This window comes from Thalassophryne amazonica, chromosome 8 (genome assembly GCF_902500255.1).
Source record: "Thalassophryne amazonica chromosome 8, fThaAma1.1, whole genome shotgun sequence".
Classification (NCBI taxonomy): domain Eukaryota; kingdom Metazoa; phylum Chordata; class Actinopteri; order Batrachoidiformes; family Batrachoididae; genus Thalassophryne; species Thalassophryne amazonica.
Genome location: NC_047110.1, coordinates 61,093,088 through 61,118,053, shown reverse-complemented (window position 1 = coordinate 61,118,053; position 24,966 = coordinate 61,093,088). Strand labels below are relative to the sequence as shown.

General features: G+C 42.4%; 1 protein-coding gene and 1 long non-coding RNA gene across 3 annotated transcripts in view; one reads left to right on the top strand and one right to left on the bottom strand.

The window, feature by feature from the left end:
• Positions 1-889: 889 nt before the first annotated feature.
• sema7a (semaphorin 7A) overlaps positions 890-24,966 on the top strand; it is a 25,792-nt gene continuing 1,715 nt past the window's right edge. For both annotated transcript variants that reach the window (XR_004562218.1, XM_034176439.1), the window contains exons 1-12: positions 890-1,118; positions 1,402-1,541; positions 9,611-9,652; positions 9,764-9,859; positions 10,124-10,226; positions 10,421-10,531; positions 10,638-10,780; positions 15,028-15,206; positions 16,150-16,258; positions 20,265-20,460; positions 22,879-22,991; positions 23,159-23,304. Coding sequence is in view for 1 of the 2 variants with exons in the window: in XM_034176439.1 (XP_034032330.1) it covers positions 995-1,118; positions 1,402-1,541; positions 9,611-9,652; positions 9,764-9,859; positions 10,124-10,226; positions 10,421-10,531; positions 10,638-10,780; positions 15,028-15,206; positions 16,150-16,258; positions 20,265-20,460; positions 22,879-22,991; positions 23,159-23,304 (1,502 nt within the window). In the remaining variant the exon portion in view is untranslated. The remainder of the gene's footprint in view (positions 1,119-1,401; positions 1,542-9,610; positions 9,653-9,763; positions 9,860-10,123; positions 10,227-10,420; positions 10,532-10,637; positions 10,781-15,027; positions 15,207-16,149; positions 16,259-20,264; positions 20,461-22,878; positions 22,992-23,158; positions 23,305-24,966) is intronic.
• Positions 10,968-24,966, bottom strand: part of LOC117515738 — a 24,596-nt gene continuing 10,597 nt past the window's right edge. The window contains exon 4 of the long non-coding RNA XR_004562219.1: positions 10,968-10,979. This is a non-coding gene — a long non-coding RNA (uncharacterized LOC117515738). The remainder of the gene's footprint in view (positions 10,980-24,966) is intronic.

The following is a 24,966-nucleotide window of genomic DNA, read 5'->3' as shown; positions in this document are numbered from 1 at the left end:
CCGAAAGCCGTCTGAATAATCCGAATGGTTTCCACCTGGCTGTCGCCCAGTTTCTGGCAAAATTTGATGCAGTCACGCTGCGCCAGTCGTTCCGCCATTTCCTTGCAAAGAAAATCCGACGAGAGACTACACCCATCCTCACACAAAGGCTGCTTACCAGCAAATGACGCAATCGACAGGTGTGAAAAAATTCACGCATGCGCACGAAGGTTCAAGATTGGCTCATGCAAGCACACGTGATTCAAATCCATCAGGTTTTTGCAAAAAATAAAAAGGTCGGATACTTTTCTAACAGACCTCATACATTAAAAATCAGGCTTCTTTAGAGAAAGATTTCTAAAACGATGTCCTTTAAACTCATACTGAAAACTAATCTTTACAAAATGACATAAATAAAATAAAAATGTATAAAAAAAACTAAACTAATGGGTTGCATCAGCAATGACACCCTTTAATGTAACGCAACTAAATCATCACTTTTACAGCTAGTTTTCTTTTGACAAGTCAGGGGATGAGCATTTTCCAAGTCACTGAACATGCCTTGGACTTCACTTACATAAATCACTAAGAAACAGTCTGGTACTTTAGGTTTAATCTGTCTGGAGGAAGCAGTTCTCAAAAACTGATTGTGCAAGAAGACAAGTAAGGAAATTCACAAGACACCCAGACAACTGTGATTGTGGAAATTGTGCACAGTGCATGTTTTGCATTTTCCATCACCATTTATACGGCTTCACGATGAAGTGGTATAGAGAAGGATTTTCTTAAAAAGAAGACTTGAATGTTCAGCTGCAATTTGCTAGAAGGTACGTGTGAGATAGCTTTGTTGTATGAAAATCCATCTCTGCTCCCGCCCCTGTCTCTCTCTCTCTTTCTCTCTCTCTCTCTCTCTCTCTCTCCTCTCCCTCTCTCTCTCTCTCTCTCTCTCTCTCTCGGTCACAGATGGATATTCAGTCTCTAATCGCAGTATCGGCTGGCAGACTGCTGGCTCAGAATGAAGCGGTTTGTTCTTGTTTATCTTTGGCTTGCTGCTGGAGATTTTCAGTTAACTCTCAGTGTTGGATTGAGAGATACTCCCACTCTTGGATTGAAAGATCAGCCAAGACTGCTGCTCAGAGGTAAAAACATTATCCGCTGTATTCAAAAATCATTGTTTATTCAGTAATCGGTGTTGCAGTTAGTCATTTTTTTTCTGTGTTCTTAGAACTTGTGTGCACAGTGAATGACTGTGAATATAGTGTGTACCTGTTTAAACCCTGTTTAGATCCACTTCACACTGCACACACTGTTATACAATTCATTCTGGATATATTGCAGTGGAACACTTTAAATATCTTCCAGGTCTAAAGATCCTGATAGCATGCTGCTTTGTCAGTGACAGACTGATGTTTTTCCCTCCAGATATAATCAGTGGTGGATTTGAACACGCGACCGATCAGAACCACAGTGTACTCTTCCATCAAGAAGACTCAGGAGAGTTGTATATTGGTGGAACCAACTTTGTGTTAAAATTAAATCTGGATGACTGTCGTGTCATAGAGGTGAGTCTGTTTAAACCATCATGGTTCAGTTCATGGAGGTTCTGAACTGCCCTTAGTCTGACCAGTCACCTAGGACCTGTTTGCCTTGGGAGACCCTACAGGGAGCACAAAGCCCCCGACAACATAGCTCCTAGGATCATCTGGGTACGCAAACTCCCCCACCACGATAAGGTTCAAAACCTCCATGACCAGTAAAAGATCAAGGACCGAGACGTCGCCCGGTGTGGCCTGGGGTTGGGGCGAGCGCCTGGTGGTCAGGCCTTAGCCCATGGGGCCCAGCCGGGCTCAGCCCGAAAGAGTGACGTGGGCCCGCCCTCCTGTGGGTTCACCACCTGCAGAGGGGGCCATGGGGGTCGGGTGCAGAGAGGATTGGGTGCGGTCGAGGGCGGGTGGCCCAGCGGCCCGGTCCATGCTCACAGCCCCTGGCTGTTGGGACGTGGAATGTCACCTCGCTAGGGGGGAAGGAGCCTGAGCTTGTGCGGGAGGTTGAGAGATACCGACTAGAGATAGTCGGGCTCACCTCCACACACAGCTTGGACTCTGGTACCCAACTCCTGGAGAGGGGCTGGACGCTTCATTTTTCTGGCGTCACCCATGGGGAGAGGCGGAGAGCTGGGGTCGCATTGCTTATTGCTCCCCAGCTCAGTCACCAGGTGTTGGAGTTCACTCCGGTGAACGAGAGGGTCGCGTCCCTATGCCTTCGAGTCGGGGACAGGTCTCTCACCGTTGTCTCGGCCTACGGGCTGAGCAGCAGTGCAGAGTACCCGACCTTCCTGGAGTCCCTGGGAGGGGTACTAGATAGCGCTCCGACTGGGGACTCCATTGTTCTCCTGGGGGATTTCAACACCCACGTGGGCGGCGACAGTGAGACCTGGAGGGGGGTGATCGGGAAGCACGGACTCCCCGATCTGAACCCGAGTGGTGTTCAGTTGTTGGACTTCTGTGCTAGTCACAGTTTGTCCATCACAAACACCATGTTCGAGCACAAGGGTGTCCATAAGTGCACGTGGCACCAGGACACCCTGAGCCGGAGGTCGATGGTCGACTTTGTAGTCGTATCATCTGACCTTCGGCCACGTGTCTCGGACACTCGAGTGAAGAGAGGGGCAGAGCTGTCGACTGATCACCACCTGGTGGTGAGTTGGATCCGCTGGGAGGGTAGGAAGCCGGTCAGACCTGGCAGGCCCAAACGTATCGTGAGGGTCTGCTGGGAACGACTGGCAGAACCCTCTGTCAGTGAGGTCTTCAACTCCCACCTCCGGGAGAGCTTCTCCCAGATCCCGTGGGAGGTTGGAGACATGGAGTTCGAGTGGACCATGTTCTCCACCTCCATTGTCGATGCGGCTGCTCGTAGCTGTGGTCACAAGGTCTCTGGTGCCTGTCGCGGCGGCAATCCCCGAACCCGGTGGTGGACACCGGAAGTAAGGGATGCCGTCAAGCTGAAGAAGGACTCCTACTTATCTTTGTTGGTAGGTGGGACCCCAGAGGCAGCTAACAGGTACCTGCAGGCCAAGCGTGCCGCAGCCCGTGCGGTCGCAGAGGCAAAAACTCGGGTCTGGGAGGAGTTCTGGGAGGCTATGGAGGAGGACTATCGGTCGGCCTCGAAGAGATTCTGGCAAACCGTCCGACGCCTCAGGAGGCGGAAGCAGCTCTCCACCAGCACTGTTTACGGTGCGGGTGGGGAGCTGTTGACCCTGACTGGGGATGTTGTCGGGCAGTGGAAGGAGTACTTCGAGGATCTCCTCAATCCCATCGTCATGTCTTCCGAAGAGGAAGCAGAGACTGGGGACTCAGAGGCGGACTCATCCATTACCCAGGCCGAAGTCACTGAGGTGGTTAGAAAGCTCCTCGTTGGCAAGGCTCCTGGGGTGGATGAAATCCGTCCTGAGTACCTTAAGTCTCTGGATGTTGTGGGGCTGTCTTGGCTGACACGCCTCTGGAACATCGCGTGGTGATTGGGGACAGTGCCTCTGGATTGGCAGACCGGGGTGGTGGTCCCCCTGTTTAAGAAGGGGGACCAGAGGGTGTGTTCCAACTATAGGGGGATCACACTCCTCAGCCTCCCCGGTAAGGTCTATTCCAGAGTACTGGAGAGGAGAATTCGACCGATGGTCGAACCTTGGATTCAGGAGGAGCAGTGTGGTTTTCGTCCTGGTCGCAGCACACTGGACCAGCTCTACACGCTCCATCGGGTGCTCGAGGGTTCATGGGAGTTCGCCCAACCAGTCCACATGTGTTTTGTGGATCTGGAGAAGGCGTTCGACCGTGTCCCTCGGGGCACTTTGTGGGCAGTGCTCCGGGAGTACGGGGTCCGGGATCCTTTGCTAAGGGCTATCCGGTCCCTGTACGACCACAGCAGGAGCTTGGTTCGCATTGCCGGTAGTAAGTCAAAACTGTTTCCAGTGCACATTGGCCTCCGCCAGGGCTGCCCTTTGTCACCGGTTCTGTTCATTATTTTTATGGACAGAATTTCTAGGCACAGCCAGGGTGTAGAGGGGGTCTGGTTTGGGAACCACAGAATCCCGTCTCTGCTGTTTGCGGACGATGTGGTTCTGTTGGCTTCGTCAAATCAGGACCTTCAGCGTGCACTGGGGCAGTTTGCAGCCGAGTGTGAAGCGTCTGAGATGAAAATCAGCACCTCCATATCTGAGGCCATGGTTCTCGACCAGAAAAGGGTGCTTTGCCCTCTTCAGGTCGGTGGAGTGTCCTTGCCTCAAGTGGAGGAGTTTAAGTATCTCGGGGTCTTGTTCATGAGTGGGGGACGGATGGAGCGTGAGATCGATAGACGGATTGGTGCAGCATCTGCAGTGATGCGGTTGCTGTATCGGACCGTCGTGGTGAAGAGAGAGCTGAGTAGGGGGGCAGAGCTCTCGATTTACCGATCAATCTACATTCCGATCCTCACCTATGGTCATGAGATTTGGCTCATGACCGAAAGAACGAGATCGCGAGTACAAGCGGCCGAGATGAGTTTCCTCCGCAGGGTGGCTGGGCGCTCCCTTAGAGCTAGGGTGAGGAGCTCGGTCACTCGGGAGGAGCTCGGAGTCGAGCCGCTGCTCCTCCACGTTGAAAGGAGTCAGTTGAGGTGGCTCGGGCATCTTTTCCGGATGCCCCCTGGACGCCTCGCTGGAGAGGTGGTCTGGGCACATCCCACTGGGAGGAGGCCCCGGGGAAGACCCAGGACACGCTGGAGGGACTACATCTCTCGGCTGGCTTGGGAACACCTTGGGGTTCCCCCGGAGGAGCTGGGGGAGGTGTGTGCAGATCGGGAGGTCTGGGTAGCTTTGCTTGAGCTGCTGCCCCCGCGACCCGACTCCGGATAAAGCGGAAGAAAATGGATGGATGGATGGATGGGTTCAGTTCAGAACCACAGTGCCTGTTTTGTACACGGTATTCTAGCTAATGGTTTTTGACAGTTTCTATACCCTGCCGGACATATGGTCAAAAGGGGGACGTGGAAACATGTCTGTGGTCAGTCAAATTTTGCTATGCCCATGATAATAACATTTCTTGGAACGTCACCAAATTTGAGCTAAGTGGACATCCCAAAGAAGTGTAGACAGGTTCAAAATGTAGCATCATCAGGTTTCACCAAAGCCCTCCAAGGACCACCCACTTTACTGAAGTATTGATTCTTGTGCTCATGATAACTTGAACAAAATTGATTAAATTTTGTAAAAAATTGAACTGGACATTCCAAATGTGTGTGTGTCAGACCACATTGAGTGTGAGCATGATTGGGTTTCACCGAGATCCTCTACTGAACAGAGTGTTGACTGTTGTCATTTTTCTGTCGGCAGCCACAATTATTTATTTGTTTATTTATTTCAGTGTCAACCAGCTTTTTTCATATCCCCACCCTAACAGCCAACCACAAAATAATAATAACAACAACAACAACAACAATAATAATAATAATAATAATAATAATTCATTTATATAAATTATAAACCTTATAGCTTTATGTTTTGAAGGCTCCACTGCCAATATTCGACTTAAAATCCTGATGTGGTGTTTAATTGTTTTTATTTAAAACTACATCATCAGAAGATAAAATTCTCGTATATGCTTCAGTGAATTATTTCCTAATTTACCAAAAGTGATCAAGCCAATACCAAGCCAACTGAGTAAACCAGATGGTACAAATTACTGGTGGGGGATGTTTGGCACACATTTATTTATGTTTTTATGAGGTTTACCATTCAGGCAGTGGAGACACATAATGCAGCTGGCAGAACAGATGGCCGTCTCACCTACTGTGTCTCTTACATAATGGATGGTTTTGGAAACGGCCACAGACTGCTTTGGCCATTCAAAGCCTGACGATAGCTTTGCGTCAGCAGCAGCTGATTACAAACTGCTACTGATGAACAGAACAATAAACAGAGTCTGACGCTTCAGGACATGTAACATTTAACATTCCTGTTATAATCAACAACGCCAATTTGTTTAATAACTCATTCTCATAACTCATTTATATATATATATATATATATATATATATATATATATATATATATATACATGAAATACAATGTATAAATGAGTACATACTTACCTGAGGTCAATGCCCTCATTATGCTTTGCCACGTCACTATGGGGATAAGCAACACATCCGTCGTCACTCTCGTGGTTTTGAGCAGGTGGCAGGTCTGTCTGACCTTGTTTCTTGTCACTCTTTGGCTGTCTATATATTGTACACACTGCTTTGGCCATAAGGTGCATCCAGAAAGTATTCACAGCGCTTCACTTTTTCCACATTTATGTAACAGCCTTATTCCAAAATGGAGTAAATTCATTTTTCCCTCCAAATTCTAGTCTAGTCTCCCAGTTCCTGCCACTGAGAAACATCCACACAGCATGATGCTGCCACCCAGTGGCGGTTCTACACTGAATTACTCCCCAGGTGAGACCCCCTCAGAACGCCCCCCCCCCCAAAAAAAACCCCACAACATTTTGCACAAACAACCATTTTTTAAATTATTTTATTATTTTTTTTATATTTTTGAAGTGTCCCTGAAATTGCATTTGAAATTGACTTCAAAAGACAGCAGGCTACAATATAACTTATACAAAATATCCATGGATTGCAAATTTGAATGTACATTCCCTGATATATTTATCACTTAATCTAGTTATGTCCCACCAGTGATGCCGGTAACGCGTTACTTAGTAACGCGTTACTCTAATCTGACCACTTTTTTTTAGTAACTAGTAATCTAACTTAGTTACTTTTACAACTGAGTAATCAGTAAAGTAACTAAGTTACTTTTTCAAAGTAACTGTGGCAACACTGTGTCCCACATACCCCAGTTGTTTAAATATTAAACAGAAATACAATAAAATACAATACAATTAATTGCATATTTTGTTAAACTAATTATATATTTTGTTGAACAATCACATTATGTGGTGAGGGTTAACAAAACTAGAATAAGTACATATATCTATAGGGGAGGTGATGGTCTAGTAGTTAGAGCATTGGGCTTGAGACCAGAGGATCTTTGGTTCAAATCCCAGCCTGACCGGAAAATCACTAAGGGCCCTTTGACAAGTGAGATTTGCACCTATTCTTGCAACCTGTCTTTCCACTTTCAAACACCTTTTATTGTGTAAACTGGCTGCCTGTCTCGTCCTTCCTTCATTTTGGCGCTAGATGATCCGCAGAGAAATGTGGGGCAAAGTTCTGGTTCTGTGCTGCGTTGTAAGTGTACTTTGCCTTGCCAGAGGAGACGCTGTGGAGCAGGACAGCAGGATTTCGCTGAGTGGAGCAGGATGCTCCATCCGTAGCCAAAGCAGAGCAGAGCGCATGGGAGGAGAGAGCCTGCTCCACTTTGGCTCCGGACGGAGCATCCATAAACCATTGCCCCAGACTGAGGTTCAGTGCTCTGGAGCAGGTTTTCATCCAGGATGTCTCTGTACATTGCTGTATTCATTTTTCCCTCAATTCTGACTAGTCTCCCAGTTCCTGCCACTGAAAAACATCCCCACAGCATGATGGGGCCACCACCATGCTTCACTGTAGGAATAATGCCTGGTTTCCTCCAAACAGGATGCCAGGCATTCACACCACATCTTCGTCTCATCAGACCAGAGAATTTGGTTTCTCATGGTTTGAGAGTCCTTCAGGTGCCTTTTGACAAACTCCAGGTGGGCTGCCATGTGCCTTTTACTAAGCAGTGGCTTTCATCTGGCCACTCTACCATACAGGCCTGATTGGTGGATTTTCCTTCTGGAAGGTTCTCCTCTCTCCACAGAGGAATGCTGGAGCTCTGACAGAGTGACCATCAGATTCTTGGTCACCTCCCTGACTAAGACCCTTCTTCCCTGATCCTGATCACTTCCCTGAGTCTAGATGGGCAGCCAGCCCTAAGAGGAATCCTGGTGGATCTGAACTTCTTCCATTTACGGATGATGGAGGCCATTGTGCTCATTGGGACCTTCAAAGCAGCAGAAATGTTTCTGTACTCTTCCTCAGATTTGTGCCTCGAGACAATCCTGTCTCAGAGGTCTACAGGCAATTCATTTGACGTCATGTTTGGTTTGTGCTCTGACATGCACTGTCAACTGTGGGACCTTATATGTAGACAGGTGTGTGTCATTTCAAATCATGTCAATCAACTGAATTTACCCCAGGTGGACTCTAATTAAGCTGTAGAAGCATCTTAAGGTGCATCCTGTTTCCTGTGGAAACAGGATGCACCTGAGCTCAACTTTGAGCTTCATGGCAAAGGCTGTGAATACTTATGTACATGTGATTTCTTAGTTTTTATTTTTATTTTTAATAAATTAACAAAAAAACTATTAAAAAAAACCCCACTTTTTCACAATGTCATTATGGGGTATTGTGTGTAGAATTTTGAGGAAAAATAAATTTAATCCATTTTGGAATAAGGCTGTAATATAAAATGTGGAAAATGTGAAGCGCTGTGAATACTTTCTGGATGCACTGCTTTTCAAAAGACATTTGATACCTCTGGAAAAAATGCAGCTCTACAAAAAAGAAAGAAAGAACAGAAAAAAAGAATGAATGAATCTTGAAAAAAAGATTTGTTCGCTGAGACTATGTGGACACCAAGCTTAGCCAGTATCAAAAAGCTAAGCTATGAGTATGACCCTCACTACTGTCATTACAAACATTAATCACATTGACGTACCTGTTTTGGATCTTAAAGGTGGTCCTTCTGTGCAAACATAGGTTTTATGTACATTTTAATGTAATTGGAGTTTCCTGTGTAACATCTTCAAAGTTCCACTAATCCATGTCTGCATGTGGAAAACTACCCTGTTATAAACATAATGTCCACCTACAACATATTGTTTTCAACTTTTGTGACATATGCAACATGGCTAAATAAATGCGGCTGATCTTACCCTCAAGCGACCGAGTATGGTCATTTATGACCACGGACATATATTGATGTGCACCATTTTTCTATTTTTAATTGGAAAAAACATTTCAGACTGTGAATTTGTTAATCTATTTGTCCTGCATTAGTTCATAGAATTTTGCAAGCATCGGCCGATCCGTGTGGCAACAAGTAGTATAATCCAAATTTGTGTGGGGTCACTTATGACCCTGGGACGATCTATGAGATTTCTGACATCATAGCTTCAGATGGTATTGCTATTTGCCAACTCTAATCATTATAGTTTACTGTATTGCAAGGAAGCATGGTCAGCAGACCTAGAATAGTACGATTCACAGCTGCACAAGCTATGAGACTCATTCTTGATGCCCAGAATGTGGATGAAAAGGATGATGGACAAATATATTAGAGAGTGAAATAAATATGAAGAACCCTGAAACAATCATTTATATGGACATATTCTAATATAAAGTCAATGTGGTCATAAATAACCCCACTTAGTTTTATTAGTCACTAAAACAGGTTGGTTCCTTGAGGGATAAAGTGATAAAATTGTTCCTCTATAATAAAGAACCATAGCTGTAACTTGTATCATTGTCATAATGAATGTGCAGGTGATTTGTAAAACAAATTTTATATTATTTAAGTGAAGACTTTGTTGATTTATTTAATTTACATATTAAACCATATCCTCTGCAGCAAATTAATCTGAAACAGACAAACAATCAAGAATGCCCAGAGGTGAGTAATTCAATCACATTTTTTTTGGGTTGATGGCAAAATTGTTTAAAAATCACAAAGTATACTATCAGTACAATATTGAATAAAGCAATAACAGCTACTTTGTTGTAGGGCTCGTGTGAAAATGTCGTCACTGTCATTGAGAAGTTTGACAACAACTTATTTGTCTGCGGAACAGATGGATACAAGCCACGGTGCTGGAAGTTTGTGAGTTTTTTTTAAAAACATATATGACCCTGACATGTTTTGCACTTAAAGTCACATCTGTGTGACATACATCTGTTTGTGGTCAGGTAATTTTAGTGGTGGCTGCAGAGCTCAGTTCTTCAGAGTGTTTGGTCCAGTAAATGGGAAGTGATTAAACTTTAACTAAGATGTTGGGTTTCCTGGATGAGTCTGGAAATTTAGTGTCACCATGAGTAATGTCTCGATCTGACTCTCACAGTCTGATGAATTTCTCTGGTTCTCCAGCATCTGTCAGCCAACAATCTGTCTGAGGAGATAACAGAGAACCATGAAGGGACGGGCATCTCTCCATTCATTTACACACAGAACTCGCTGTCTATGACAGTCGGTATGTTAAACGCTGCTTTATCAACACTATGGGGTTGTATCAAAATGTGATTTAACCGTGTCAAGCTGTTGGCAGAGATGGCAAACAAATGCATTTCTGCAGAAACCTGCATGAAAAACAGAAAGCTGTGCTCATTTTCTTGACTCTGCTCATGTGTTGTTTGTGTCTTATATGTGGCATCTGCAATTTTTTAGAGGGCGATCTCTACGCAGCGGCTCCTTTAGAAAAGGATGGAAGTTTCTTGCAGTTCAGAAGAAAAGCCGGCAGCAGAACAAACGTCTGGATGTATGACAGCTGGGTGTCAGGTGACTCACACTTCATGCCTTTAATTATCTTGTTTTCCTTTACCATGCAGAGCTTCATGCATCACGTGTTGTTTTGTTGTCTTTTTCAAATGTCCTCTTCTCACAGAACCCACATTCATCTCAGCGTCCTGGGTGAAACAGAAGGATGATCCTGATAATGAGAAAATCTATATCTTTTTCCAAGAGAAAAACTCAGACCACAGTCCAGAGGCCGAGCGTTGGATTTCCAGAGTAGCCAGAGTCTGTAAGGTACATTAAAGGTGGAATAGACGCCAGTGAATGTCTCACTTTACTGTACTGTTTCCTCTGTTCGGCATCTGTAATGTAGCTTCAGCAATCGAGTGGCTCTTAATGTAATCTGAAACTTGAAGTGCTGTCTGTATGTTACAGCTTTTAAAGGGGCAATGTAATGAAAAATGCACATTTATCTGTCTTTAACATGAAACATCTGTTACATCTTTTAAATATTTTTAGCCTTAAATCATCATTGGATTTCTACGTAAAAGCAGTAAATTTAGGATGGAAATGGCCTGTCTTACACATCCGTAACCCGTCACGGAAGCCCAAATCTCCAAATCTCCTGAACTCCATCTTACACTGTGAGACACGCCCACAGTCTGTGAGCCAATGACAGGGCTCCTCTTCCCCCTGGTTTTAGAGAGGAGGTGGAGTGAGCAGCAGCTTCATTCCATTTAAAGCAAATGGCACAGAAACAGTTTGTTTCTTAGAGACCTTAAAGCTTTAAACTTTTTTTGTTGTAGTTTTTTAGTTAGTCATCACAATGTCTAATGGATATGTTCAATTAATATCAACTACTGTGACACCAAGGCCCTCTTTCTTATACATCACTTAAAACATCCAAGATAAACTGGTCAATCAAGGATCTTTTCATCTTTGTAATGGAAATGGAAATATATTATTTTGATAACCCATCCATCATCTGTTTCAAAGAACCAAAAGATCCAGGATCACACTAAGATGTCAACAATTTAATCTGGTTTACAGGGTAATCCACTTAAAAAGAACAGGGCCCTGGTAACCCATATTAACCTGCTCAACAAACACATAGCATGACCTCTTTCAATCACCTAAGATACCTTGTAGGTGTTGTTAGTTAGGTGCAACATCAAAATGTGAGTATGAAGAAGAGGCCACAGTGTGTCACAATGATTAATCAGAGTTCTGCAAGAAGGTGAGGCCAGACGGATACATCAGACAGCCTAACGATCAGTCTGTGTGCAGTTTCCAACCACTGTTGTGATGATGATGAGTAGCTTTCAGCATGGGAAGAATTCTGGGAAAACCACCACAACAATCATTTAAGACATGTATGTCAGAAATGAGTGCTGCAAGTAAATAAGATATGCTTTATATTGGGTTTGATTTTGATATAAGATGTAAGTCAGTCTTATGCCGCGTTCACACCACATGCCACGCGACGCCACAAATTTGCATCCCTTGCCTGGCGATGGACGCACCACCATCTCCCGGTGTGTCGCTCTGCTTGAGCTGCATTCACACCGGATGCCACGCGATGCCACAAATTCATCATTTGCTGCAGGAGCTGCATCTGGATGATGACCACTTTCAGTGATACTTCCGCCTCTCCAGGGCTCAGTTTGAGGACCTCCTGTCCCCTTCGCGTGTGCACATGTGAACAAAGAAAAAAAAAACTGGCTGCTGCTGCAGTTCCTCGCTCTCCTCTCCAACTCTGTCATAATTGTGTTATAAAACAGTCAATATTTGTTTTATTATACATCTGTGTAGTTAATAAAATTATCTTCACGGACAATTCGTTTGCGCGCACACGTCAACAAAGAAAAAAAAAAACTGGCAGCTGCTGCTGCAGTTCATCTCTCTCCTCTCTAACTCTGTCATAATTGTGTTAAATAAATAAAGGACAAAAAGGGACATACGTCTTGCTCACAGGCTGATTGCCAGAGACAGGACATGCCCACATCAAGTATAAACTCCAGACATCTCCATGTCACTACATATCCAGTCCCTGATTGGTCATCGCGACGTGACAAGACGAAAAAGTTCAGATTTTTCAACTTGGGGAAGAGGGTGATGTGATGCGATGCAGCGCGATATTGCGCCACAAACGCGTCAAATCACTCAAAATCGCTTTATTCGCGGCGCTTGATTCACGTCCATCGCGTCGCATTGCGTGGCTTGAACTTTTGTGGCGCCACAACGTGTCCTTCCATAGGGATTACATGGCAACCTGTCACCGCCGTCACTCGCGTGGCGTCCGGTGTGAACGCGGCATTATTCAGTAGAACAGGTTTTATCATGACATACATTGAACCGAGTCAGAAATTGTTACTTGCACTGTGATGGGAAACTGAGATTGAAAATATGCCATGAAAAATAATAGCCTGCCCTAACTTTATTACAGCATGACTGACAGATGTGCTCATATAGCAGTGTCACACACAAGGTTGTTTTATTTGAATTTAATCTGATTCTGCTTATTGACTTCTGTTCTAATCAAATGACTGCTTTGATTCCAAAATGCTAGCTATAAAAGAGTTGCTAGCTATAAGAGAGAATAGAGTTTTGCAGGACACTGAGGAACAGTGACATACAGAGCAGACTGTTGTTTGCTCTGTGTCTCAGGGTCAGTACAATGTAGTTATTCCAAGGATGCTGTTGATTCTGTGTCTCAGGGTAAAAGATTACGATGGCACAACAAGCAGCTGTTTTGTTTGTAGGACTGCAGCACGTGGCCCTGAGCTCATAACCCTTCAATAAATCCTTCTGCGTGGGACATCTGGATTTCTGGAGTCCACGTAGGATCCTGTTTTTTCCATCTTTGTAATAACAGCAACAGAAGAGGCAAAAGGGGACATTAACAAAAACATCTATTTTTTTAAGCATTAACTGAAGAGTCACAAAGCAAAAGTATTTACTATTTACTACTACTGATTACATAAATATGTTTAACTGCAGCTCTTGGTGAAATTATATTGTACCTGCATTAATGGAAAATGTCCACCAGGTGGATATATTGCTCCATTTCAATAACCTTGAGTACAGGCTTCTGTGGGACATGACAACAAATCTGTTGCTTATAGTAGTAGATAGCCAGAACTTTAAAAAACAAACAAACCTTGCTTTCATTTTATTACCAATGAGAATGGTGTATCACAGCTAGCTATTCCAGTTGCCAGTGGAGGTGTTAGCTAGATGCTCCTGTCTCTGGTTAACACATTCAGTCTCTGCAAATATAAGACAGACATCGTGCTGTTAAAAGTGTGTGGTTAGATTCCAGGTGCAACATGATTTGCAGCCAATTACATTCCCACAAGCACTTTGCCTTATGGGAATTCTTTTTGTTAAAGTAAAGCCACAGTTGTGTCTATTTACCACAGCCTATCTGTCTTACTGTAGTGATGTTAGCCATCCATGCTAGCTCTTATATCGGGTGTCCCAAAAAATATGCAACATTTTATCAGCAAAGAAAATGGTCAAAGCATATGTCTAGGAAATAAATTTATGGCTGGATAGAAAGCTGAAAGGTTGTTTTTCATACCAATGTCAATATTGGTCCTGCATTTTGTCAGTCTATTAGACAACATGTTCAATGTAGGCCCCGCGTTGGCCAATTACGGCCTGCAAATGCTTTGGGGAAAGTGTCCTGAGGAATGTTTCGGATTTCTCGGCAGATGTTTTCCTTCAATGCATCGATGCTTGGCATCAACATAAACCACAGGGTCTCTGCAAGTAAAAAAGAAACATAAGTGATTAAGTTTGTAGCATGTAAGGGTCAAACCGAGTGTTTTAAATGTTGTATTTTTTTTGGGACACCCTATATATGTAATTAAACAAGCTTTGCCTTGATGCTTCTAGCAGAGTGCAACTTATGTCTTTACAGATATGTTGCTGTTAAGACATTTAAAAACCCATAAGCACAACTGAAAACCTGGACAGAACGTGTAACGTAATATTTTGCATTTGGTTCTAATTTGGAGCCAGGTTTTACTTCCCAACCCACGTCACTGTACAAACTCTATTTTAATCTACTATGTAAATACAGTTGAGGTTTCATGCTGAACATATTAATCATGTGTTTGTAGCTGATGAAAGCCCCACGTTAGGATCACAGTTTTAATTCTGGCCACTCATTTTAGACTTTAATTACATGTGTCACAGAAGTCCCTAGGCAGACACACCTAAAAAAAGGGGTGACCCATACATTCCACTCCTCCTTTTTCATTGAATGCAACAGACACAGTAACAGGTCATTGCCAAGACACCTGAAAAAATATTTTTCTCCCCTCACATTGCATACATATTGGATATTTTTGACATCCAATGACCTATAATAGCTTTTTCAAAAGCTGTGTAATATGACCCTTTTAAGAACTGCTATGCTGGCAGGTAAGTGTTCGCTGATACAGCATTCTTTGACAGGTTTTCTGCTGTGTGACCCCCTTAGCTGGTGAAAGTCTGTTTGTGTTAAAAGTGAAAGTTTCCTCCTTTTTTTACAGGTTGATGAAGGTGGTTCAAAGAGATTTTTCCAGAATATGTGGACGTCTTTCCTCAAGGCCCGTCTTGTGTGTGGGTTTCCAGAGAAGTCGCTGTACTTTAACCATCTCCAAGACGTTTATGTGATGCAGGCCGATGACTGGCATGATACCAGAGTTTATGCTCTGTTCAGCAGCAGCTGGTTAGGCACTTTCCATTCTTGCATTATCAACAACTCAGCAGCAGCACAGACTGACCTTCGGTGAAAATACAAAGATAAGCATTTTGACAGGGTTGCCTGTGAGAACAGATCATCCCTGGCTTTTCTTTGTGATCAGCAAATCAAAACTGCGAGAAGTCAATTTAGCAAGCTGACCAAAGTTTTGATGAAATTCAGGCAAAGAAATAAGTAGCATCAAGGAAATGCAAATTTATTAGCATAATATTTTTAATGCACAAAAAGGCAAATCAAAGTGTTTTACATTAGGAAAAGTCAATAAAAGGGAACAGGAAGTTTTTTGTATTAAATTAAATTCCTTAATATAAATAAATGGCATACAGTAGGAAGAACAGAATAGTAGGTACCATCCACGATCTGAAGTAACTGACCTTTGACCTTAAATTTCCACATGCACACAGGTAACAACCCTACATTTCCTGGGTTTGAAGGTCAATGTCAAAATTCAAAGTAAATTTTTTTTAGTACTTTGTACTAAAATTGGTTTCCTAACTCAATTAAAACCCTGTTGGAAAGGTTCAAATGGTCGGTTCACTACATCTAGATTACAAGTGTTTTTTCTTAAACAAATCAAAAACTATAAATTTCTATTTACACACAGAAAATGTGACACAGAAAATGTACTTTGGTCAGTGGTGTGCAGAATTTGAAACTAAAAAAAATCAGCTTTAGCTGTGAAATGTGATCGTAATGCTAAAGGGTGTGGACACTTGACAAAAAGGGCCCATGAGAATTTAGTGGCTTATAAACAAGTGACAGCATTTTACTCACATACTCAGTGTTTTTATATGTGGTTACATGGAGACTGGAGTAATGTGTTCCACCGTTTAAATCACAGCTGATGAACATAAAAGTCTCATGATTCTCATCATCTCCACTAACTTCACTCATCCTACGTGTCTGGTAGGAATGCAACAGCAGTGTGCATCTACTCCATACGAACCATCGAGGGGATATTTGAGAACTCCAGCTTTAAGGGCTACAGCAAAGACATCCCCAACCCCAGACCAGGAACTGTAAGTTTTATTTTTAACACTTCACTGCATTTTTTTCTGGAGCTCAGCCTGTCTGTTAAAGAACTTCCTCTTAAGATTTTTAGATTTGCTTCCATAACCTCTCAGTTCACTTTCGTTTATGTTTCATAATCACATGTGCAAAAGTTATAGAGAGGAGGCTGAAATAACAGGGAGGAGCCCTAAAATATGGGTGGGAATGTGGAAAATGTGCATATGCTTTCTTTTTTGTTTTGGGTTTCCGAGAGACCGTGATCAACATTTATCCTTTAGGTTGGAGAGTCAGTGTTTCCATCTCTGCATAATGTCTGTATCAGGGCAACAACTGCTGATACAAACTTGAAATTTCTATTTATAAACAATTGTTGAAGAAACGGTTTTGTTGCCATGTATTTCCACTGATGGGAATAACGCTGTTAAAATAAAGCCGTTCAAATGAGAAGGGCACTCAGTAGAGCGCATACCTCCACCACGCCACATATCAATATTGAAGGATGTGGATTCACAAAAGGGCAAACTAATACATTATGCAGTATTCCAGAGTTTAATCCGGATCATCACCAAATTTTAATCGGTTGATCCTGGACATATTTCCCATCATTCCACCAAATTTGTTTCAAATATATATATAAAACTTTTTTTCACTCATGGTTAATGGTTGTGTGAAGCCATTTATTGTCACAACAGTGTTTGCTCTTTTTAAATCATAATGACAACAGAAACTACCCAAATGACCCTGATCAAAAGTTTAGATACCCCCATTTTTAATACAGTGTAATAATAATGACTTGGATTTATCGAGCGCTTTTCCAGATACCCAAAGCGCGTTACAAGTTGCATTATTCATTCAATCACAATGGTGGTGGTAAGCCTCTAGTGTAGCCACAGTTGCCCTGGGGCAAACTGATGGAAGCATGACTGCCATTCTGTGCATACGGCCCCTCCCACCACCAACTCAATCATATACCAGCAAGGTGGGTTAAGTGTCTTGCCCAAGGATACAACTGCAACATGCAGATTTTTGATTGGTTGAGCCGCTGACCCTTCAGTCACAATATGGCTCGCTCTGCCAACTGAGCTATTGCCGCCCCCTGTATTGCTCCCTTTAACGTCATTGACAGTCTTGGAGTCTTTTGTGGTAGTTGTGGATGAGCCTCTCTGATGGTAAAGCTGAATATGTCTTGGACTTTATTTACATCAATTATGAAGAAATACAAACAGTATGACACTCTATGGTAAATCTGCATGGACTAGACAGTTCTCAAAAACAGAGTGATTGTGCAAGGAGAAGAGTGAGGAAAGCCACCAAGACACCCAGACAGCACAGAAGAAGTTATACAAGTGCAGCGGCGCAAAGCTCGCCCAAGGTACAGGGAGTCCCAAACAGGAAATGCCAAATTTTGAGTCCACAGGGAAACAGGAAATGTCAAATGTCAAACACTTCCTGGATTGGCAGACGAGAGCTCGTGGAATCTTGCGTGAACTCAGTGGCAAGTTCACACTGAAACAGGAAGTGCCAAATTTTGAGTCCACAGTGAAAGAGGAAATGTCAAATGTTGAACACTTCCTGGCATGGGTGTAACTGGGTTGCACTGGACTTCCTTGGAATCTGACTGGACACCTCAGGTGCCACACGGATGATTGACATGTCACGGCACCACACATCTGGTTGAAAAGAGCCATTTTGAAATTGGTGACACATATTAACTGCTCGGTTCCTCCTGTACAGTAGTTGGTGCTGTGTTCCACAAAAGAGTTCTAATCCACCTTAGTAGAAGAAGAAAAATGTTTGAGCCAGTTTTGAATTTGAACACATCGTCTGAACCATAGACTCCTAATAAAAGCAAAGCGATGTAAAGTAAAGTAAAGCGATGTTTTCTAATATCTAAAATTATCTCCCTTAAACTCAAATTGATAGCAAATCTCTACAACCTGGTATAAATTTAATTAAAAATATGAAATACAGCTTCTTGGTGGAGTGGTGTAGAAGAGATTTTTCTTAAAAAGAAGACATGAAAATTTAGCTAATTTGGCCATATTTTGCAGCCCTACTGTGAAGTAGCTGAAAAGTTAGAATCTGAATTTACATCAACATAAAAAAAAATGCTTAAAGTGGCTGTAGTTGGGGGGTTAGGGTTACATTTTTAGCCATGCAAATGCTCCTGAGAAGCATTTACTGGGAAAAAAAAGGTTGAAGGACCTAAATTACATGGTGAAGCAGAAGCAGAGGTTTTTTGTCATGCTTATGCTCCCAGCATATTTACTGAAAATAAAGTGTGACAGACTTAAATGAGATGGTGAGGGCTCTTTTTCCAGAGATGTGAGAATGTAAATAAAGAAAATGCTTAAAGTGGCTGGCGGTTAAGAGGGCAGCCTCGGGTTCTCTGGTACCATGTACACTTATGAGCAGCTTTAAATTTGAACATGGTGTTTCTTATGGACAGTCCATGATGAGCACAGAAGTCCAATAACAAACGACCATTTAGATAGATCGGGGAGGCCGTTCCTTCCCAATCACTCCTCTCCAGGTGTCTCTGTCATTGCCCACGTGTGCGTTGAAGTCCCCCAGCAGAACAATGGAGTCCCCCACTGGAGCCCCATACAGGACTCCATTCAGGGACTCCAAGAAGGCTAAATACTCTGAACTGCTGTTCGGTGCATACGCACAAACAACAGTCAGCCTCCCTGGTGCCTCCCTGCACCACCCGTAGGCGCAGGGAGACTGTAGGAAACAGTTACTGTATACAGCTTCATGACGAAGTGGTGCAGAGAATAATTTTTTAAAGAAAACTGGAACGTTCAGCTATAGTTTGCCTGAAGGTACATCAGAGATGCCAGCCTAGATTTGATCTGTTTTGTTGAAAGAAAATTCTTCTCTGCTCCACTATGAAGCTATGAGTGGTGATGTGAAATGCAAAACTCGATTTTTTCCAATCACAGCCACATAAGCCTATAACGTCTTCTGAGTTGTCTGGGTGTCTTGGTGGCTTTCCTCAGTCTTCTCCTTCTGCAGCCTACAACATATGCAGAGCCAACTGTCAAATGATCAATTCTTCGTAACATGCATGAAAATGTGGTGCACAAAAATTTGTGCATATATTTTGTTCAAATTTCATACATATACCAAATATTTTCTGCTGGGAGGTGATGATGATGTCACTAATTGTTTTTGTTGTTCTAACTCTAAACCTAAAGCTAACTTTACCTATAACCTTAACCAAAATGCAAATATGTATTTCTGAATGTTAAATGGGAAACGTGCGCTGCACATATACAGGAGTTCAAAGCAATGTGCACCAAATGTCGCACTGTTCATGTCATATCAAACAAAACAAATTATGAAAATATGTTGATATGCAACAGTATAATGTGTCTACTGCAAATTCACTCAATGCATGCAAATACACAGATGTGCAACAAAAGTACTAACAACACATAAATTCTGCACAAAGGACTTTGAGTTGCCCCGTATTGTTTATGGTTGCCATACCAGATCCAGTACAGAAATAATAACATTTGAAAATACATCTAGTTCAGGAGTAAAATCATAAACAGCAGAAATAGATTTACTCAGTTTTGTCTACCGGGTATGTGCTATAACCCCAAAATAACAGAATACTGTGATGCACCGAACTGTCAGGAGAAGTCCTCCAGAGGCAAACCTCTTTTTGTATCGGTTGTACTTCTGTTGTGTTGTGGCTATTTGCAGTGTGTCTGTGTTTTGTGTGTGTTGTGCGAATGTGCAGCAGACATGTTATGAAATTAAATTGTTACATTTTTTGTAGGTTATACGAGCAAGCCTTTTCTCAATTTGCAGGATGTTTTTTTGATGCAATTACTGCTGCTGAATTGATGCAGGTGTTTTTGGTTTTTTTTATGTGGTTTCTGCATATGCTCATGTTATCTTAATTAGGAAGTGTTGCAGCTTCTCTAGGCTTCCATACAGATTTGCTTTCTGTCCATGTTTCCTCATGCATGCACACCGCTGTCGTCTACATGTATCTTTCAGTGTGTGAAAAACAGCAGGAGCTTGCCGCTGGCTACTGTGCACATGGTAAAGCATCACCCAGAAATGAGCGACTGGGTTTATCCTGAGCACCATGACGCTCCATTCTACGTCAGCAGCAACACCTACTCAAAGATAGCAGTGGACAGAGTGCAGGCTGCAGACCAGCAATTCTACAACATCCTGTTTTTGGCCACAGGTGTGCCCTGAAAGAAATACACTGTTTTTCATGCAGACTTTTTCCACATTTTATGTTACAGCCTTATTCTAAATTAGAGTGAATTAATTTCTCCTGTCAAAATTGTACTCACAACACCCCATAATGACAACATGATTTTTTTTTGCACATTTATAAAAAACAAACAAACAAATAAGAAATCACATGTACATAAGTATTCACACCCTTTGCTCAATACTTTCTTGATGCACCTTTGGCACGAATTACAGTCTCAGGTATTCTTGAATATGATGCCACAAGCTTGGCACACCTATGTTTGGGGAGTTTTGCCCATTCCTCTTTGCAGCACCTCTTAAGCTCCATCAGGATGGATGAGGAGCATTGGCGCACAGCCATTTTCAGATCTCTCCAGAGATGTTCAATCGGATTCAGATCTGAGCTCTGGCTGGGCCACTCAAGAACATTCACAGAGTTGTCCTAAAGCCAGCCACTCCTTTGATATCTTGGTTGTGTGCTTAGGGTCATGGTCCTGCTAAAAGATGAACCATCGCCAAGAGTGCAGTGGAGCAGGTTTTCATCTAGAATGTCTCTGTATATTGCTCCATTAATCTTTTCCTCAATTCTGACTAGTCTTCCAGTTCCTGCCGCTGAAAAAAACATCCCCACAGCATGATGCTGCCACCACCATGCTTCACTGTAGGGATGGTGCCTGGTTTTTCCAAACATGATGCCTGGCATTCACGCCAAAGAGTTCAATCTTTGTCTCATCAGACCAGAGAATTTTGTTTCTCATTGAGGCTTTTCAGGTTTCAAATCCCGCAAAACCTCGGAGAGGTCGCCGCGCTGTGAGATCTCAGTAACACTGTGAACTGCATTGAGACGCTCTGATCGGGCTTCACTTTAACTGCTGCACACGGACAACACCATTAACATCGCAACATAAAACTATTTTTATATTGTGCCTAAAACTCTCATGAATATATTCTCTGGGTTTATAGACATTATTGCGTTTATTTTAGGTAAACATGCGAGAATCACAGGTTGTCTCTCCGTTATTTTTAATGGGAGCTGCTGTGAGCTACAATTGCTTTCTGTTCATGTCATTCTGGGAGAAAGAGAAGTTTGCTCTTTAACATCTTGATTATTGTTCTTTACAAGACTGTTTGTCCTCTTTGTTCCAGACTAATATATAATATGTCTGAAATTCGGTTTGCGTTTATTAAATTCCACGCAGATTAAACGTAGCAGACACGGATTATTTGTTATAATTGTTTTAGCAAGTTTTCAGGGTATCATGCAGCAGTCTCTTATTAACGTGACGAAAAGCATAAAAAATACATTTTTGTAGTATAATATTCATTTACAATTGTCATCATGTGGATTCTCTATGTTGTTTTGACTGCAGCGACTCTCTGGCGCGCAAGGGATTATGGGACACATGAAAACCTCGAATGGTCTGAGAGTCCTTCAGGTTCCTTTTGGCAAACTCCAGGTGTCTGCCATGCGTTTTTTACTAAGTCTGGCCACTCTACCATACAGGTCTGATTGGTGGATTGCTGCAGAGATGGTTGTCCTTCTGGAATGTTCTCCTGTGTCCACAGAGGAATGCTGGAGCTCTAACAGAGTGACCATCGGGTTCTTGGACACCTCCTTGACTAAGGCCCTTCTCCCCCGGTCACTCAGTTTAGATGGGTGGCCAGCTCTAGGGAGAGTCCTGGTGGATCTGAACTTCTTCCATTTACAGATGATAGAGGCCACTGTGCTCATTGGGACCTTCAAAGCAGCAGAAATGTTTTTGTACCCTTCCCCAAATTTGTGCCTTGAGACAATCTTGTCTCAGAGGTCTACAGGCAATTTCTTTGACTTCATGTTTGGTTTGTGCTCTGACATGCATTGTCAACTGTGGGGCCTTATATGTAGACAGGTGTGTGCCTTTCCAAATCATGGCTAATCAACTAAATTTACCCCAGGTGGACTTCAATTAAGCTGTCGAAACATGATCTCAAGGATGATCAGTGGAACCAAGGTGCACCTGAGCTCAATTTTGAGCTTCATGGCAAAGGCTGTGAATACTTATGTATGTGTGATTTCTTTCTTTCTTTTTTTTTTTTTTTATAAATTTGCAAAAATCAAAAAAAAAAAAAAAACTTTCACATTGTCATTATGGAATATTGTGTGTAGAATTTTAAGGGGAAAAAATGAATTTCATCTATTTTGGAATAAGGCTGTGTGTATGTGTGTGTGTGTGTGTGTGTGTGTGTGTGTGTGTGTGTGCGTGCGTGCGTGCGTGTGTGTGTGTGTGTGTTTGTATTTTTCCCAGTTTATTCTGTATTCCGCTACATTGTCTTTTATCACAAACAACAATGTCCTAAAAATATCTTGCATACAGAATTAACCTCACAATAACAAAGCTCCATCCTGCTCTCTGTGTTCTTACAGACTCTGGAAAGATCCATAAAGTCTTAGAGGCCGGATCAGAACCCTTTATCATTTGTGAAACACAACTCTCCACTCATTCAGCTGTCCAATCAATGAAACTTGACTCCAAAAAGGTACACTTCATTTATAAATACCATGCATTATGTCCTGCTCCTAAGACCTTTTTTTCAGTCACTGCTCATAAATAAATAATGCATGATTACTGGTTATAATGTTCAATCACATTCAGTAACTAGCTTTTTAAAAATTATACTTTTATTTTCTTCACTGTTTTTGTCAGAAAAAGTTAGTGGTTGGATTGTCAGAGCAAATTTCTGTGGTGGATCTCCAGAGGTGTGAACAATACAACAGGTCCTGTGAAGAATGTGTTCTGGCCCGTGACCCGTACTGTGTCTGGACCAAGTCTGGCTGCACCCCAACTGTCCCGTACGTACATTACAAGACCGTTACAATGATTTGGAAATACTCCATTGGCCTAATTTTGCAATTCAAAACAAATTTTGTTCTGTGTGGTCTTTATACTATAAGACAACTAGTAGGGCACTCATGAGAATGCATTCCTCAGCCAAGGCTCAAAAAATCCTCCAAACACTCTGTAAAATATGTACAGCCAAAAATTAGTTTGTAGAGATGGTACAGAAAGGTACTGAAAACAAATGGGCCTTTGTTTATCCCGAACGAAATTATTTTGCCAGAGTACAGAAACATAAACAGTAAAGAATGGTTAGTTAAATACACAATTATGTTTTTTTTTACAATAAGTACAACAAATTTATGCAAAATGACTGAAGATATATTGTACAAGATGTTTGACAATACTGCACATAAGTCTGAATAACTGAATAACTGTTCGTTATGTATTCATCACAAACAGAGTTATTCAGAGTTATGTGCAGTATTGTCAAACATTTTGGAGCAACTCTGGCACGCAGCTGTCCGTAACAACGGGGAAAAAAGAGTATGTAAGGATAGAAGTACAGCAGAGAAGAAAAAGAGGGAAAGGTTGAAGTGGAGGGAGAAAGAAAAGGAAGACTTATAGGAAAATGTTCTAAGTGGGGAGGAAGTGCAGGACCAAACTGGCAAGAGGTTTGTTGACCCCACATAAATATGGCAGAAGGTGAAGAGAAAGAAGTAAATCTGCTTATGCTGCTATGCTAATATTTATATGTACACATAGATTACATTAATGTGCTGGCGTCATTGCTCCTCCCACTTTTGAGGATCTGCCCCCAAATCAAATTTACTGCAAATGTTTCTAGTCTGAGGAGCACGTTTGGTGAAAACTGCCAACCAAACCAAGGAGGTCATGTTTTCTGCCCAGTTTATTTGTCAAAAAGACATGAAAACATTTCAGTGAAATTTGGTGGAGAGGTCTTGGGCCAAAGAAGTGTTCACCACATTTTGAACAGGATGCAGATCCAGGATTATTTTTAATCAGATATTTTCGAAGCAGGAACCAAAGAGCACAATACAAAACATACACAAAATGTAGGATCTCGCAAATAACCAGGGAACAGGTGCAGACTTGAATATATGGAAACTAATTAGACCAGACGTGCAGCAGGTGCGGAAACAGATACACGTGGAGTAATCTTACAGAACAAAACAAATAATAATAAGTGTTACAAGACTTAATCAAAGGCCGGGAATAGGAGAACAAAAAGACAAGATGATAAATAAAATTCAATGCAAGCAAAGATCAAATAACCAAAAGACATGTGGACAACACCATAAAACAAAAATACAACACGTGAGCAGGGAGCCATAACAAACACAAACACCATGGGGAACAACATCGACCCAGTGTGGCAGACCAAACGGTCCGCCCCTAAAAATCGGTCCACCTTTTGCATCTGCGCATGCGAAATTTCGGACAACAGCAGCACGCCTGAGACAGAGTCTCTTCACCAAAAGGAATCAAATGGATTAATGGGATTATTAACCATCAGATGATAAAGGTAAAACCTCTTAAAATAATACATCAGCTAGCAGCTTGTTTATCCTCTCACTGGGATAGATGATGACTGCAGCTTGAAGCAGAAGCGAGGTGATAATCCCTGAACCGCGTCATCAGGGGGACCGACTTTC